Source organism: Bos grunniens, chromosome 7 (assembly GCF_055505025.1).
Source record: "Bos grunniens cultivar Pamir isolate PY7600 chromosome 7, Bosgru_T2T1.0, whole genome shotgun sequence".
In the NCBI taxonomy this organism is placed as follows: domain Eukaryota; kingdom Metazoa; phylum Chordata; class Mammalia; order Artiodactyla; family Bovidae; genus Bos; species Bos grunniens.
In genome coordinates this window covers 76,654,815-76,671,239 of record NC_141171.1, presented here as the reverse complement: position 1 = coordinate 76,671,239, position 16,425 = coordinate 76,654,815, and the positions used below count along the sequence as shown (strand labels likewise).

Sequence of the window (16,425 nt, the reverse complement as noted above, 5' to 3'; positions counted from 1 at the left end):
ATTGTTACATACTATTCATATGCTACATGCTTCCCAGGTGGCTCAGTGGTAGAGAATTTGCCTGGCAATGCAGGAGACTCGGGTTCAATCCTTGGGTTAGGAAGATACTCCGGAGAAGGAAATGTCAATTCACTCCAGTATTCTTGCCTGGGAAGTCCCATGGACAGAGGAGCCTGACAGGCTAAAGTCCATGGGGTTTCAAAGAGTCAGACAACTTAATGACTAAACAACAACAGCAACAACATATGCTACATATAGATGTTACTTTCTGAAGAAGATGTCAAATAGATCTGTGTGTGCCAGAGAAGCCACACATACAGGAAAAAAATCTCACATATCTATTGCATTTTCTAGAAAAGAGCTGAACTAACTGCTGGTATCTACTGATACAACTTTAAAACAGACTCAAAAGATTTAAGAAGCTACTACATTGTCAATAAAATGGTATGGGGTTCTTATGCTGCTATTCTATACTTGAGATTCTAAATAGTAAAGGTGACTGGATAAATCTGGGGACCTTGAAATACTTGATACTATAATACTAAAGTTTTATTTAGCCCTGCAGACAAATTCAGTATTCTTACTTGGTGAAATTTTAAAGAATGACCCATTATAATTTTAAAGGTTATTGAGTAGGTCAGAAAATAAAACATATAAATATTTTACTTTCTATAAACAAGACGGTACTCTCAATCTATATTTTGAAATAATAAGTCATATTTTCAAAGACAGAAGTTACCTAGTTATATTCCTGAGATAATTCATGTGTGCTAATTTCTAAAATTAATTTTGCTACTTTTGATAATATCTTACTTTAAGGCGTGCTTTGTCCTGCTGCTGATCATAGACACTGGAAATAATCAAAACCACGAAGAGGAGATGGCAAATAAATGCCAAAATAATACTTAGATAGAACATATTGGTAAACCTTGTGCTATCTGGACAGTTTTACTGTAATATATATAATTTTCTTTTAAAAAATTAGGTGATATTTATGGTGTATAAAACTAAGAAACAGGAAAAATAACATTTTTATATTTTTTCTTCTGTAATCCCCAGGCAATATTATAACGGACTCTCTTAATTCATTTGAGTGAGTTTTTAATAAGATGTCAAAAAGTAGATCATTTTCAGGGTCTTTCCTGGGAAAAGGAGATAATTAAATATAGGTACAAACCTAACTTCTAAGGAGAATTTTGTGGTTAAATTTTGAGACATTTCTAACTAATTTTCATTGAACATATATGTCATTCTGATACCCTCTCTTCTCTCCATTGGTGATTAAGATGCCTGCTTACTTCAGTTGCTCAGTCGTGTCTGACTCTTTGCAACCCCATGAATTGCAGCACACCAGGCCTCCCTGTCCATCACCAACTCCTGGAGTTCACCCAAACTCATGTCCATCGAGTCGGTGATGCCATCCAGCCATCCCATCCTCTGTCATCCCCTTCTCCTCCTGCACCCAATCCCTCATTCACTATCAAATATGAATAACTCTTATTTCAAATTTCTGATTTACCTACAGAACTGAGAGCCTTGTCAGTCAGTTACTACTAGGATTTTACTCTATTATAGTCACAAAAGTTTTTACTCAATGATTTCATACATAAGTAATGAATCAGGGTTGTATGTTAATAGCTAATAACCTACCTCTCTTTTTGGTTTTGAAGTGTTATTAGATTTTAAACCTGAGATCTTTACTCCTGTCTCTTAATTTCCACGTATCTATTGGGATTATTAGAAATTATGAATATGTCATGTTTGAGTGCCTGGAATTATGCATGCAATATGGTATCTATTAATTATTTGTAGCTATCGAGCCCTTGAAATGTGTGGCTAGTCTGAATTAAGATGTGCAACAAGTTTAAAACACAAAGTGGATGTGATATCTTAGTATAGAAACAATGTAAAACATCTGTTTTTATATTCATTAGGTGTTTCAATGATAACACTTTCATGTATTTGTTAAAATAAAATGGACGATATTAAAATAATTTTGCCTACAGATAGGTAGTACAGTTCTAAATTTTTTAAAATTACATCTTGTCATGGGAGTTTGTAATTTCCTCGGTTCTGTCTTGCTGCAGTGAAAATTTGAACCAACAGACAGACCAGTACTACAGCTCAGTTTTATTTGGAAAGCAAAGGAAAATACATACTCATGGTATGAGGGCAGGCCGACCCAAAAGACTGGAAGAGAAGAAAGACCAGAGGCCCAATTTTGTCTCTTCTTTTTATATGGCTTTCCTCCTCTACCTGAGCCTTCCCTGTGTAAATTGGGCTAGCCAGGAGGGCCGTTTACTTTACCTGAGGGTCTCACTGCAGTCTTGGACTTCCTTTGTTCTATATTCACAGGCTTTTCCCTTGTCTTTTAGCTACCAACATCCTGGATTTCTTTTTCCTATTCTAAGTACCTAACATTCCCACACCCCCACAAAAGAGATGATAGGCCAAATTCTTTGGGAATAGGGGCGTCAAGGTCTCTCTGGCTACTTCCTGCTGAGCTGGGCCTCCCCCTCTTGCTAGCCTCAAGTCTCAGAGTCCTTATAATGATGTATATCTAAGGGTGAGTGATATTTTCTGTGGGCATTGTAGTTTCATACATCCTTGCTGAACTAGCACTGCATGTTGTAGCTTGTTGACCTGGGCAGGACAAAACTGGTTAGACAATTGATGATACATGGAGCAATCATAAGCAGCATCAATATGGGGATAACAGAGATTATTAGGGGTAAACAGTATGTCTCATTCAAGATGGCTCAAGTCCCTCCTTGTTCAGGGATCAGGAGATCTATCACCTGTCTATTTTATCTTGTCCCTACCAAGCTGTGCTGGCTCTTTAGAGCTCTCTTGAGAAATCTTATCCCTTGAAACTTAATTTTGGGGGTGTTCATTAGAATGATACTCATTTGTTGTCCTGAATAGGTATCCAGGATCTCAAGGGGCTCACTGGTGTATTGAGTGTCCTCTTCCGTTTTCTTCCATGGCTTGACTCGTGAGTAGGTGAAGCTCAGCATAAAGTTCTGGTACCTTGACAACTGTAGGAGTACGAAGTATTACAGGGTAGGGGCCCTTCCATGTGGGCTGGAGTTGAGCCTTTGAGGACCCATCTTTCCAGACTTTAATTAGGACTTGAGTCCCTGGAGCATATAGTGGTGGCTCTTTAGAATCTTTTGGGCCCTGGTTGACACCCCACAAGTGTATATCTTATTGGAATTGCCCAATGGCCATGGTATAAGACCCAATGGTCTGAGCTTCTGGATCTAGAAAAAGGTAATTGACATAAACAATGAGTCTCCTATATAGCATCTCATAGGGACCAAGACCAGCCTGTTCCTTAGAGGCAAAACGGATGTGAAGGAGAGCTATTGGTAAAGCCTCCTTCCATCCCAGGGAGGTCTGCCAGGTTATCTTTTTTATCGCTGATTTTAAGAATTGGTTGGCTCTTTTCTACTTTTCCTGAAGACTGAAGCCTTCAGGCATAATAGAGATAATAAGCAATGTCCAGTGCTTTAGAGACCCCTTGGGTGACCTTGGAAGTAAATGATGTCCCATTGTCACTTTGTAATGATCTGGGCAGACCATATTTTGAAATGATTTCATGGAGCAGTTTTATTTATTTATTTTTTTCTAACCACCTCCTCAGCCTTCTCAGTCTGGGTGGAAAAGCCTTCAATCCATCCTGTGCATGTATCTATCATGACTAATACATATTTATACCCTTGAAAAACTGGCATCTGGGTGAAGTCTATCTGCCAGTCCTCTGCTGGGTAGGTCCCATGCCACTGGATGGGCTGGGCCAGCTAGGGGGGAGGGGTGTCTTTGAATTCCCTGGGGGTTGTTTAATTGGGAAGTGGGATAAGAGGAGACCACTTGCCTTATAGTCCTTTGGAGGCCTGTTCCTCTGAAGGACATTTCTAGTAATCTTTGGAGGGCCTTTTCCCCTAGATGAGTGGTGGCATGCAAGGAGTTAACTAACCTTCATTGGAGGTTCCCAGGCAGAAAAAGGAGTCCCTCCTTTTGGAACTACCCCATACCATCTTGAAAGCCCTCACTCTTGGTATTAAGAGTCTCACCTTCAGTATATGAAGGAGTTTCTGGCAAATTAGTCTGTGGAACTAAGGTGGCAACCCCCATTAGGTCATTGTTCTGTAATGCTGCTCTCTTAGCTGCCTGATTGGTGGCTTGGTTCCCTCATGCCACTTCTGTGTGCCCTTTTTGGTGTCCTTTACAATGGGAGGCTGAAACCTCAGCAGGTAGATGGACTGCCTCCAGGAGACTAAGGATTTGATCACCATACTTGATTGGGGACCCTAAGGTGGTCAAGTGGCCTCTTTCTTTCCAAATAGCAGCATGCACATGTAGCACCAGAAAGGCATACTTGGAGTCAATGTAAATGGCTATTTTTTTTTTCCTTTTCCCAGGTCTAAAGCTCAAGTCAGGGCTATGAGCTCAACTAATTAGGCTGAAGTACCTGGTGGCAAAGGTTTAGCCTCTATGGTCTCAATATTGGAGACTACTGCATATCTGGCTCTTTTTCCATCCAAGACAAAGCTGTTTCCATCAGTGTACCAGATTTCCTCAGGATTGGTCAGAGGATCTTCTGACAATCCCTCTCAGGGTTTTGTCCAGTGGTCCAATGTTTCTAGGCAAGAGTGAAAGGGGAGAGAGAGCCCTCAGGAGTAGGCAGGAGGGTGGCTGGGTAAGAACCTCACAAGGGGGTAGAGTTGGGCCTGGATTTTCCATCAACACTATTTGTTATCTGAGGATCCTTTGATCATACATCCATAAATGGCCTCTCCCATCCAGGAGTTGTTTCACTTGGTGGCTGGTAAAAATAGTTTGCCCCCAAGAGAGAGTTTTAAAGCATCTCCTATCAGGACTGCAATAGCTGAAAGATTTCTAAGATGGGGAAAGATCTCTTCCCAATAAAGGAGTAGGACACTCAGGGACCACCAGAAACTGGTGGGAAAAATATTCGTCCACCCCAGCAACAAAGTGCTCAGGTGAATCTTTTCGTAATCATTTTTCCTGTAGCACCCCAAATTGTACAGGTTTTGGAGAAGGCGGCTCCGGGGTAGGAGGTCAGGAGAGAGTAGGTAGCCCCTGTGTCAACCAAGAAAGTCTCAGACCTATATGCCACATTCAGTTGCATCCTTGGCTCCAGTGTCATGATGGTTATCTGTGACAGGTGGGCTGGCTGGAGCGGGCTGCTTCAGTCCTATTGAACTATCATGAGGGAAGACTTGGCGCTTGACCTTGAGGCTCTTGGGTCCCAAGGGCAGAGTGCCTTCCAATGTCCCAATTGATGACATTTATAAGCTGTTTTAGGAGACTTGTCATGGTTTGGACACTCTTTGGCCCAATGCCCTGCGTGTCTACAGATTAGACATTTGCCTCGTGCCTTGTACTTCAAGAACTTGGGGTTTCCCATAGGGCTTCCTTGGAGGGTGGCCAGCATCTGAGCATGCCTTGTCTCTTTCCTTTGCTCCCTCTCCTGGCCTTGATTTCCCTCTCCTGTTCTCTGTTATGAAAGGTATTGGTGGCTGTCTGGACCATCTCATCTAAAGACAGGGTCCTGCTGCTGTAGCTGTTATAACTTTATCCTGATGTCTGATGTACATTGGGACAGGAATTTGTCCTTTAAAATCACCTGTCCCTCATAAGAGTCTAATTCCAGATTGGTAAACTTTTGGAGGGCCTTTTTTAGCCTTTCCAGAAAGGCAATGGTGTTCTTGTTGGGCTCCTGAGTTATTGCTGAGACCAGGCAAGTCCCACAACTAATAGGCTTCCTTCTATTTCCATGGGCAGACTTCCTTAGGGATGAGTCTTTTTGAAGCTTATCCTACCCCCACTACTGTTCAACCTGAGAACCAGGCATCCTCAGGTCAGGGTGCAGATCTCCAGGCAGGCTGAGGCATGACAGCCTCCTGGAGATTGAATCCCCAGACAGGTCAAGGCAGGTCAACCTCCTGAGAATTGGCTCCCTGGGCAGGTCAAGGCATGTTGACCTCCTGGGACCCCTGACTGGCAGATTCCCGAGCAGGTTGAGGCATGTCAACCTTTTGAAGACCAGATCCTTAGGCAAGTCAAGGCAGGTTGACCTCCTGGGATCCCCGGACTGGAGTTGAATATCCCCAATGTCTACAGTGTGACCAGTGCTGGGTAGGATTAAGAGGTTGTAATCTTAACTCATTGCTGGTTTGTCAAGCATGGATGAGAATGGATATCATGATGTAAAGCAATCTGTGCTCTGAGACTGGGAATCTGGGAAATAGCCATAAACCTTATCCTTTTATTGATCTGAGGGAATGTAAGTCACTGATTTCCTCCCCTAGTCCTCCATAAGAACAGCTTAGGGTGTCTCCAATGGTAAACATTTCATTGTCATAGACCCACTTTAGGTAATAACAGAAGTAATGACAAAGAAGTGGGTTATCTGGTCCTGTTAGAGGCATTAAGAGTACTTTAATAATAAGCAGGGTGGAGCAATGTTGCCTACAATGGGGCAGTGTCCTGGGTTTCAGTTCAGTTCAGTTCAGTCGCTCATCATGTCCGACTCTTTGCAACCCCATGAATCGCAGCACACCAGGCCTCCCTGTCCATCACCAACTCCCGGAGTTCACTCAGACTCACGTCCACCGAGTCAGTGATGTCATCCAGCCATCTCATCCTCTGTCGTCCCCTTCTCCTCCTGCCCCCAATCCCTCCCAGCATCAGAGTCTTTTCCAATGAGTCAACTCTTTGCATGAGGTGGCCAAAGTACTGGAGTTTCAGCTTTAGCATCATTCCTTCCAAAGAAATCCCAGGGCTGATCTCCTTCAGAATGGACTGGTTGGATCTCTGTGCAGTCCAAGGAACTCTCAAGAGTCTTCTCCAACACCACAGTTCAAAAGCATCAATTCTTCAGCGCTCAGCCTTCTTCACAGTCCAACTCTCACATCCATACATGACCACTGGAAAAACCATAGCCTTGACTAGACGGACCTTTGTTGGCAAAGTGATGTCTCTGCTTTTGAATATGCTGTCTAGGTTGGTTATAACTTTTCTTCCAAGGAGTAAGTGTCTTTTAATTTCATGGCTGCAGTCACCATCTGCAGTGATTTTGGAGCCCCCAAAAATAAAGTCTGACACTGTTTCCACTGTTTCCCCATCTATTTCTCATGAAGTGATGGGACCAGAAAACTCCTGGTTTTAGGAGTTAGTAAATGGCTGAAGAACAAATTGATGAGAGGCAGCAAACCATATGTTCCACAAAAGTGGAGCTGAGATTTGATTGGGGGTATATTTGTAACTTTAGGAGAAGGGTGATAAGGGTTTGGGCCCAACGGCCTGCAGGACTAACTTCCAAAGTGGCAAACATTATCCCTGGAGGACCAATTGCTCTTGAATGGATGCCACCAACAGATAAAATTCTAGCAGGCATTGTGTGCCTGTCACCCGCCCTAGCAGGTTCACTGAGAGATGTTGTTGTTGCATATGTTGTAGGAAACATGAAAGATGAAGACCTGAATAACTAAAGAGATTGGATACTATACAGTATTTCCCTCCCAAGGGGCAGCTATATTCTGGCTTTCCCTCAAGAAGATTGTAGAGGCAACATTGTTGGCCCAGGTGGGGCTCAAGAAAAGAACAAGAAACAGGAGGGAAGAGGGCAGGGCACAACTTTTGAAAGAATGACATAGCCCAAGGGCATAACATAAGCCAAGTAAAATCAAATGGGTCCAAGAGGACAAGTCAATTTCAACTAAACTTTGATCCTCAATCTGCAAGCTGAATGACACACCACCCAGAGGTACTAGGACAGTTCCAAGACACTGTCAAGAGACCAAGGAGTGGGTGTTTCCCCAACTGTTGGAATGATCCTCCCACTCATTAGCATCTGAAATCACCCAGCTCTAAAAAACTAACCATGCCAGGTTCCATGTTCCCCTGCTCTTGCCCTCTGTGATGGCCTATACCCTGTGGAGTCTGCTTCTCTCTAAATCTGGACAAATCTACTTCATACCTGTCACTGTGTATCTCACTGATTTTTTTTTTTTTTTTTTTTTTGCAATGAGACAATCAAGAGCCTGAGCTTCATTAGGTCCTAAAACCAGGTACCAGAGGTTTTGGCCAGCTCAAGTTCCTATCAGATAAGACTGAGTGACTAAGCATAGCACAGAGTCCCTACAACATGGGTTTGAGTCCCAATCTTAGGTAAATGGTTTCAAGCACAGCTTTCAGAAATGAAAAGATGATGACCTACCCAATACTTTGTAAGTAGTGGCATAGATGGAGAAAGGAGCTTAAGGATGGGAGGCAAAAGCAGTGGGAAACACATACTGAGGAATCCCCTTCATAACCTGCCAGAAAATCTGCTAAATACCTGACCTGTGCTCACAGTTTTCATTGGCCTTATTCTTGGCACAAAGAAGATTAAGGACAGAAGAACCCCTACCTGCTTGGGCAACAGCTACTAAGGAGCCTCTGTCAGAGTCCCTCAGTTGTACCCACTGCCACTCTCCTATTTGCAGGGGGTTTGAGAAAACAAGAAATGAGAGATTGTAAAGGAATTAAGATTTTATTAGCCATATGTCCTTCCAGCCGTAGGGATGAGGACTTCTTACCCCAACCAGAGGTCTTCTGGAATCTGAGATTGAGTCGCATGGGCTTTTGGCCGAGTTTGTTTTTGCTGTCCCAGTTTCCAGTATGCTGGGCTTCTTGTCACTTCCACTTAGTTGGATTTTCTTTGCCTTCAGCTTCCACTGCGGGAGCTTTCACTGAGTTGGGCTTTTGCTGTGTCTGGCCTTGGCTTCTTGGGGGCCAAGCCAAGGTTGTTTCAGCCAGGTTAAATCCAAGCAATGGCACCATAGATGTCGTGGGAGTTTGTAATTTCCTTGGTTCTGTCTTGCTGCAGCAAAAATTTGAAGCAATGGATGGACCAGTGTTACAGCTCAGTTTTATTTGGCAAGCAAAGGAAAATACATCATTGAGGTGTGAGGGCAGGCTGACCCAAAGACTTGAAAAAAAGAGAGACCAGAGGCCCAATTTTGGCTCTTCTTATTATGTTTTTCCTCCTTCCCCTGAACCTGCCCTGTGTAAATTGGGCTAGCCAGGAGGGTTGTTTGCTTTACTTGAAGTTCTCACTCCAATCCTTGGACCTTCCTTTGTTCTATTTTTGAGGGCTTTTCCCTTCTTTGTCTTTTAGCCATCACCATTCTCAACTCCTTTTTCCTAACTACCTAACAATATAATTCATATTTGTGTGTCCCATTATAATCTTACTGGACAATAGTGCTCTAAAAAGAGTATGAAATTAGTACTCTCAGAAAATGTTCTATTCCACAAAAACAATATAAAACAAACAAACAAAAAAAAATAGATATGTGTGGATAATAATGTAAGGAACCCCATGTCATATATGAGGAATAAAAATAAATCTTCCTCTACACTTCTAGATTCTCATGGCTGGTCTAAGAAAATTAAATTGCTATGAGACAGATTAGCAGGAGAAAACAAAAGCTGAATAACATGTATACATGGTAAAAACCCAGGAAAACTTAGAAACTCACCAAAACAACCCAAGCCCTCACTTTAACTATCATCTTCAGTTACAGATAAAATAGGATGTTAGAGTTGTGACTTGAGACTGCAAAGGGGAGGAAGGCAATTTACATGGAAATGGAAAAGCAAATATTTGGTAAACAAAAGTTCACGGGACTGTGCAGAGACAAGGGACACTGGCAGGACTTTCAACAAACAGACTTTTTTAGGTTCCTCCCTATCCACCATACCTAGTTCATAGTACAGTTATCACTAATGATATATCTCTTCCTGGTTCAGGTTCTCTAGAGTCTTTCAAGCACTTAGGGGGAACTCAAAGTTTCTTTCTGAGTATCTGAGGCCTTAAAAACAATCAGCCTAAATTATTCCTCACATCAAAGAAATTCATTTAGAGATGGAAAATTTTGCTCTCCTCTACTTATTAACTACCCTGGCCTTTCTATGGGTTTTGCTTCTTCTTTCTCTTTGAAAATAACCAAGATTTTAAATTTAAGCAGCAATTTAAAGGTATAGATTGACAAGAACCAAGTTTTAAAGTGCTTCAGAGTGGAACTCAATAATTAAGAATATGGTTTTTCTAATGCTTACAACATGATGTGTTATTCTGTAAGAATAACATATTCAATATAGCTGATGAAGTATGAAGTTGAAGAGAACCTCTGTGTCCTGTACCTCTAGCATTCTTTAGACATTAAAATGGTTATGCAAAGGGAGGTAAGATGAAAAACTATTTCTTATATCTGCTTTTCTGGTCACAAACGTGCAATGATTATCCATGCGGCGGTTTGGAAGTACCCCACTGCTGCATGCAGTAAATGATTCAGCACTCCTTTGCTTATGAATAATTCATAGGGGAAGTGTCATATACCAAATTTGTTGGGTTATGTGATTCCTACAGTGCCTTTAAAACTTGATCTACAGACTTATTCCCATTGCGCTATTTTTACCATCTTTGTGGGAAGACAACTACTATGATAGACATAAAACCTAAAACTAGTTAAATGATACTGCAAAATGCTCCATAAAGTTTAAGTGCAACATGGAATGATTTCTCCATTTCTTTAAGTGTGATGACCAACCCTGGGAATCATGGAAACATCAAATCTCTGTTTTAAATAAGGATGCTTTTAAAGCATGGTAATGTTAACTCTGTAACCATTGATAGCCTATTATGATTTTTAAAAATTGAGTTTTGTCAACTCTTTTCCTTATATCTGCCTGTCCTTTTATTTCCTTTTAATAATTTTTATTATTCTTTTAAAATAATAAGGAATCCATATTCATTATACCAAGTTACAAATAAAGTAGAAATACTTGATTTTTTATTTTTATAATGGAAATAATATCTGCTCTAAAAAAAGAAATCTTAAAAGTCTAAAACTTTAAAAATTTGCAAACATTTGATCCTATTATCCATCACATATGTCAATGAAGATTTAATATCTCCAAAGCCAATTTCTTACTCCTAGAGTCATGAGGGTTTAAAAGATCTTTTTTATGCTCATGTGAAATTAACTTATTGGTAGTGTATAATTTATACTGGAACTATGAAAAGCAAGTATGTAAATGGAAATAAATCTTTAACATTTATTTCAGCATTAAATATTACTCTTTAGGCATTCATATGTATATATACATATGAATATTTCTCTTGCCTCTATGCTCTACTCCCATTCAATTTATTAGATGACATTCAACACTTAGTTGTCTTAAGTGTATCTCAAATTCCACATATTTAAAATTAAACTTTTGATATCTATAACCAAATTTGATTAGTGATTACATTCCGACTGGAATCATCCTTAATCTTTCCTTCATTTCCCATATCCTATTAATCAGCATGTCTTTCAGTCTATCTGCTAAATATTTCTTAAAGCCAGTTTTCTCTCCAGCAACATCTCCAACTCTCTGGACTGATTTCTATCATTCCCTACCCAGATGAAGGTAATAGCTTTCTAAATGGTCTCCTGGCATCCATTATTGTACTCTTTCTTCATCCATGAGCAAAGTATTTATTAATATCTAGATGTGTAAATCAGGTGAAGTAACACCTTGACCAAATTTCTGCATTTTCTTTGTTATTTAGAAAAAGTTCAAAAGACTTAATAGAAATTCAAAAAAAGTTCAAAAGACTTTGTACTTAAAAAGTTCAATAATGTACTTTTGCTACAAATTCTGGGTTCTGCCTACCATGCCACTTCTTAATTCATTATTCCTCACAGTTCAGATATCTAGGAAAAATCTTTTGCCCAAGAAAGCCTTTCTGACCTTCCTGACCATTGTCCTTTCCCTCATAACACCATGTATCTTAACTTCATAGGAGTTAATGTTATAATTACATATTAATTCTGAAAGAAGGAATAAAATAATACATCAAAATTAAATATAGAAAACCCTTATATCTAGAACTAAACTGCAGCCTCTGGTATACATTTATATTTAACAGTATTCAGGCAAGCAACAAGAATTCAACAATTTAAATACATACCCCACCCACAAAAATACATACACAGAATCAACTATTGCAACCCTGGACAGTATAGAAAACTTACACCCTTAGCCTAAAACATACTGAAATCTGAATGGAGGAAGGGGATACTCATTTTCAACACTACCATTCTAATATAGCTGTGGATGAAAGGAAAGAAGAACATTAACCTGAAAATAAGTCAAAGAAAAAATATATCATACAATCTTGCTAAACCTGAAACTCTGCTAGGCTGCTAGATCTACTTTTGCTCACCGTACAGCTACATAGCAGATAATGTGATGGGATTGCCTTAGGGGGTGTCACAATTTTCCCATAAAATCACTTTTATGAATAGATGTTTCAGGTGGATGGAAATTAAAAAAGCAGGGAGCAAAGAAAAAGATCACTTTCTCAGTGGGCACTTTCTCAGAGGGTCACACTACATTTAAAATACAGAACAAACGGGAAAGCCATTGAAATAACTACCATCTGTTAGAATGGTCATAGAGGAGTAAATTTTCTTACTGGAAATCTGAGTTGACCCAACAGAATCTGAGAATGAGAGTGGCAGATGGCTCCTAAAGACTACATTTCAAGTGATTTTGTTCTAACCTGTACATATATAAGAAATTATAAGCAGAAGGAAAAAAAAAGATAAACTGGCATTTGCTGTAATTGTTTTGACATAATGTAGGATTTAAGCGACTAACACTTAATGAAGGATTTAAATTTTTCTTCAAAAGTTCTGATATAGGTTTATACACATTATACATTTTTAAATAAAGTGCACATTTTTGCTTAGTTTGATCAACTGCACTGCAATCTTCCTGAAGAGCAAGAGACAATCCTTATCATCTTGTGGAAAACCCCAGATGAATTTTCTGGCTAACCCAATTGTATGAATTAATTTAGCAAAAGCCCTACATATTTGTTATGGAATGAATTATATCTCCCCAGAATTCTTATGTTCAAGCTCTAGTCCCTTGTGTGACTATATTGGAGATGAGGGCTTTGTGTGTATATATATATGTGTGTGTGTGTGTTGCTCAGTCTTGTTTGATTCTTTGCAACCCCATGGACTATAGTCCACCAGGCTCCTCTATCCACGGAATTCACCAGGCTGGAGTGAGCAGTTATTCCCTTCTCCAGGGGATCTTCCTGACCCAGGAATCCAACTCAGGTCCCCTGCATTAGAGGCATACTCTTTATACCATCTGTCACCAGGAAAGCATGAGGCCTTTAAGAAAAGCTAAATGAAGTCATGAGGATAGGCTCTAATCTGATATAGGTCTAATGTTCTTTTAGAAAGAGAGCTAGTGCTATCTCACACATATTCTCTCTCTTCTTTCCTATCTCTTTAAGCCCAAGCACAGGGAATATGTCATATGAGGACACAGCAAGACAACGGCCCTTTGAAAGCCAAGAGAGTTCTCACCAGAAACTAACTCTGGTAGTACCCTGATCTTGGACTCCTAGGTTCCAGATCTACGACAAAATATATTTCTGCTGTTTAAGCCACCCAGTCTGTTGTACGTTGTTTTCGCAGTCCTGGTTGACTAATATAATATCTGCAGAGAAGCTGGAGCTCTTTGGCTTCTTCGTTGTTGTTGTTGTGTTTTGCTTGTTTGGAACAGATGTGTGATAATTTGGACAAACCCAGAGTATTTCTGAGCATGCCTATAAACATAATGATATGAAGGTTTTGGTGTGCCAAAATTATTTTGCTCTGAAAAGGTTTTTGTCTCATCTCAATTTCTTATTGAACTAAGACATAGTATCAAAATAGAATATCAATAGTAAACTTAAATTCTAGAAAAAATGTATAGCAATAAAAAGTTCTACTGAAAATGCTTGTCTTAGATTATCTCCTCGTTAATACTGACTTATCCTCAGCAATGACACTAAAATCTCATGTTAGTAGCTTGGAAAAGACCGAGTTTTGCAAATGATATTTTTACCAGCAATGGTAAGGTGGCCACCACTTTACAAATTGGATATGAATGTTACTTAGTTATTTTTATTCAAAGAAGCAGTCTTCCTAAAACCTCAAAGTCCTAGTAGATCCTAGAAATGAATATGGGTACTGAAAAAAAGGAATAAAAAGCAATAGGAAAAAAATGGGGCAAATTATATAAATACACAATCAGTATACTATATTTAAATGCTAATTAATTTTATATAATTTTTGCCTATCCAGTTATCATTACTTTTAAATTAAGACTTTATATTTTAGAACACATTTAGCCTCACAACAAAGTAGATGGGAAGGTACAGGGCTTTACTATGCATTCCATGATTCCCTAAACACTCACCCTATCTCATTACCAGCAATCTCCACCATAATGGCTCATTTGTTACAGCCAATGAACTTTACAGTGACATATTAGACAGTCTAGTCCAGTCACTCAGTTGTGCCTGACTCTTTGCAAAGAGTCAGGACTCTGGACTGCAACATGACAGGCATCCCTGTCCATCACCAACTTCCAGAGTTTGCTCAAACTCATGTCCATCGAGTAGGTGTCACCATCCAACCATCTCATCCTCTGTTGTCCCCTTCTTCTCCTGCCTTCATCCTTGCCCAGTATCAAGGTCTTTTCCAATGATTCAGTTATTTGCATCAGATAGCAAAAGTATTGGAGTTTCAGCTTCAACATCAATCCTTCCAATGAATATTCAGGACTGATTTCCTTTAGGATGGACTGGTTGGATCTCCTTGTAGTCCAAGGGACTCTCAAGAGTCTTCTCCAACACCACAGCTAAAAAGCATCAATACTTAAGTGCTCCACTTTCTTTACAGTCCAACTCTCACATCCATACATGACTACTGGAAAAACCATAGCTTTGACTCCATGGACCTTTGTTGGCAAAGTAACGTCTCTGCTTTTCAATATGCTGTATAGATCCATCATAGCTTTTCTTCCAAGGAGCAAGCTTCTTTTAATTTCATGGCTGCAGTCACCATCTGAAGTGATTTTGGAGCCCCCCAATATCAAGTCTCTCACTGTTTCCATTGTTTCCCCATCTATTTCCCATGAAGTGGTGGGACTGGATGCCATGATCTTCATTTTCTGAATGTTGAGTTTTAAGCTTACATTTTCAATCTCCTCTTTCACTTCCATCAAAAGGATTTTTAGTTCTTCTTTGCTTTCTGCCATAAAGGTGGTATCATCTGCATTATCTGAGACTCATTGATATTTCTCCTGACAATCCTGATTTCAGCTTGTGGTTCATCCAACTCAGCATTTTGCATGATGTGCTCTGAATATAAGTTAAATAAGCAGAGTGACAATATACAGCCTTGACATACTCCTGTCTCAATTTGGAACCAGTCTGTTATTCCATGTCCAGTTCTAAGTGTTGCCTCTTGACCTGCATATAGATTTCTCAGGAGGCAAGTAAGGTGGTGTGGTATTCCCATCTCTTGAAGCATTTCCCATAGTCTGTTGTGATCCACACAGTCAAAGGCTTTGGCATAGTCAATAAAGCAGAAGTAGATGTTTGTCTGGAACTCTGCTTTTTTGGTGATCCAGTGGATGTTGGCAATTTGATCTCTGGTTCCTCTGCCTTTTCTAAATCCAGCTTGAACATCTGTAAGCTCATGGTTCACATACTGTTGGAGCCTGGCTGGGAGAATTTTGAGCATTACTTTGCTAGGGTGTGAGATGAGTGCAATTTTGTGATAGTTTGAATACTCTTTGGTATTGTCTTTCTCTGGATTTGGAATGAAAATTGACCTTTCCAGTCCTGTGGCCACTGCTGAGTTTTCCAAATTTGAAAAATATTTTTTTATTGTCTGGATGTATCACAGTTCATTTATATATTCACACTTAAGGACATCTAGGTTGTTTTCAAGTTTTGGCAACTATGAACAAAGCTACAATAAATATCCATGTGCAGGTTTTTGTGTGGGCATTAAGTTTCAGACATAATATTTCTATTCCTTTGGGTAAATATTGAGGAGCTTGATTGCTAGATGATGTAAGAGTATGATTAGTTTTATTTATTTTTTTAAAGGCAAACTGTCTTCCAAAGTAGCCTGTACCATTTTGTATTCCCATCAGCAATGAACGAAAGTACTTGTTCCTCTACATCCATGACAGCACTTGGTGGTGTCAGTGTGTTTTATTTTGGCCTTTCTAATGTTTGTGGTGGGTTCTCATCTTAGTCTGTAATTCCCTGGTGACATATGATGTGAAGCTTATGCTCATATTCTTATTTGCCATCTGTATACTTTTTTAAGTAAAATGTTTGTTAAGGGCTTTGGTCCCTTTTTTAATCAAGCTGTTTCATTCTTACTGTTAACTTTTGAGGGTTGTATATTCTGTGTACTAGTCCCTTATAGATATGCTTTTTGAAAATATTTTTCAATGGACACCCAGTCTATGAGTTGTAATCTCATTCTCCTGATA

General features: G+C 39.7%; 1 protein-coding gene across 3 annotated transcripts in view; it reads right to left on the bottom strand.

The window, feature by feature from the left end:
* Positions 1 to 16,425, bottom strand: part of LOC147369850 (uncharacterized) — a 245,595-nt gene that overhangs the window by 187,097 nt on the left and 42,073 nt on the right. For 2 of the 3 annotated variants that reach the window (XM_086413791.1, XM_086413789.1), the window contains exon 4: positions 8,553 to 8,893. The exons of the other annotated variant lie outside the window; for it this stretch is intronic. In XM_086413791.1, coding sequence (XP_086269917.1) covers positions 8,707 to 8,893 — 187 coding nt within the window. In that variant the 3' untranslated portion in view covers positions 8,553 to 8,706. Of the gene's footprint in view, positions 1 to 8,552; positions 8,894 to 16,425 lie in introns of those variants that run through there. 3 annotated transcript variants of the gene reach the window in all.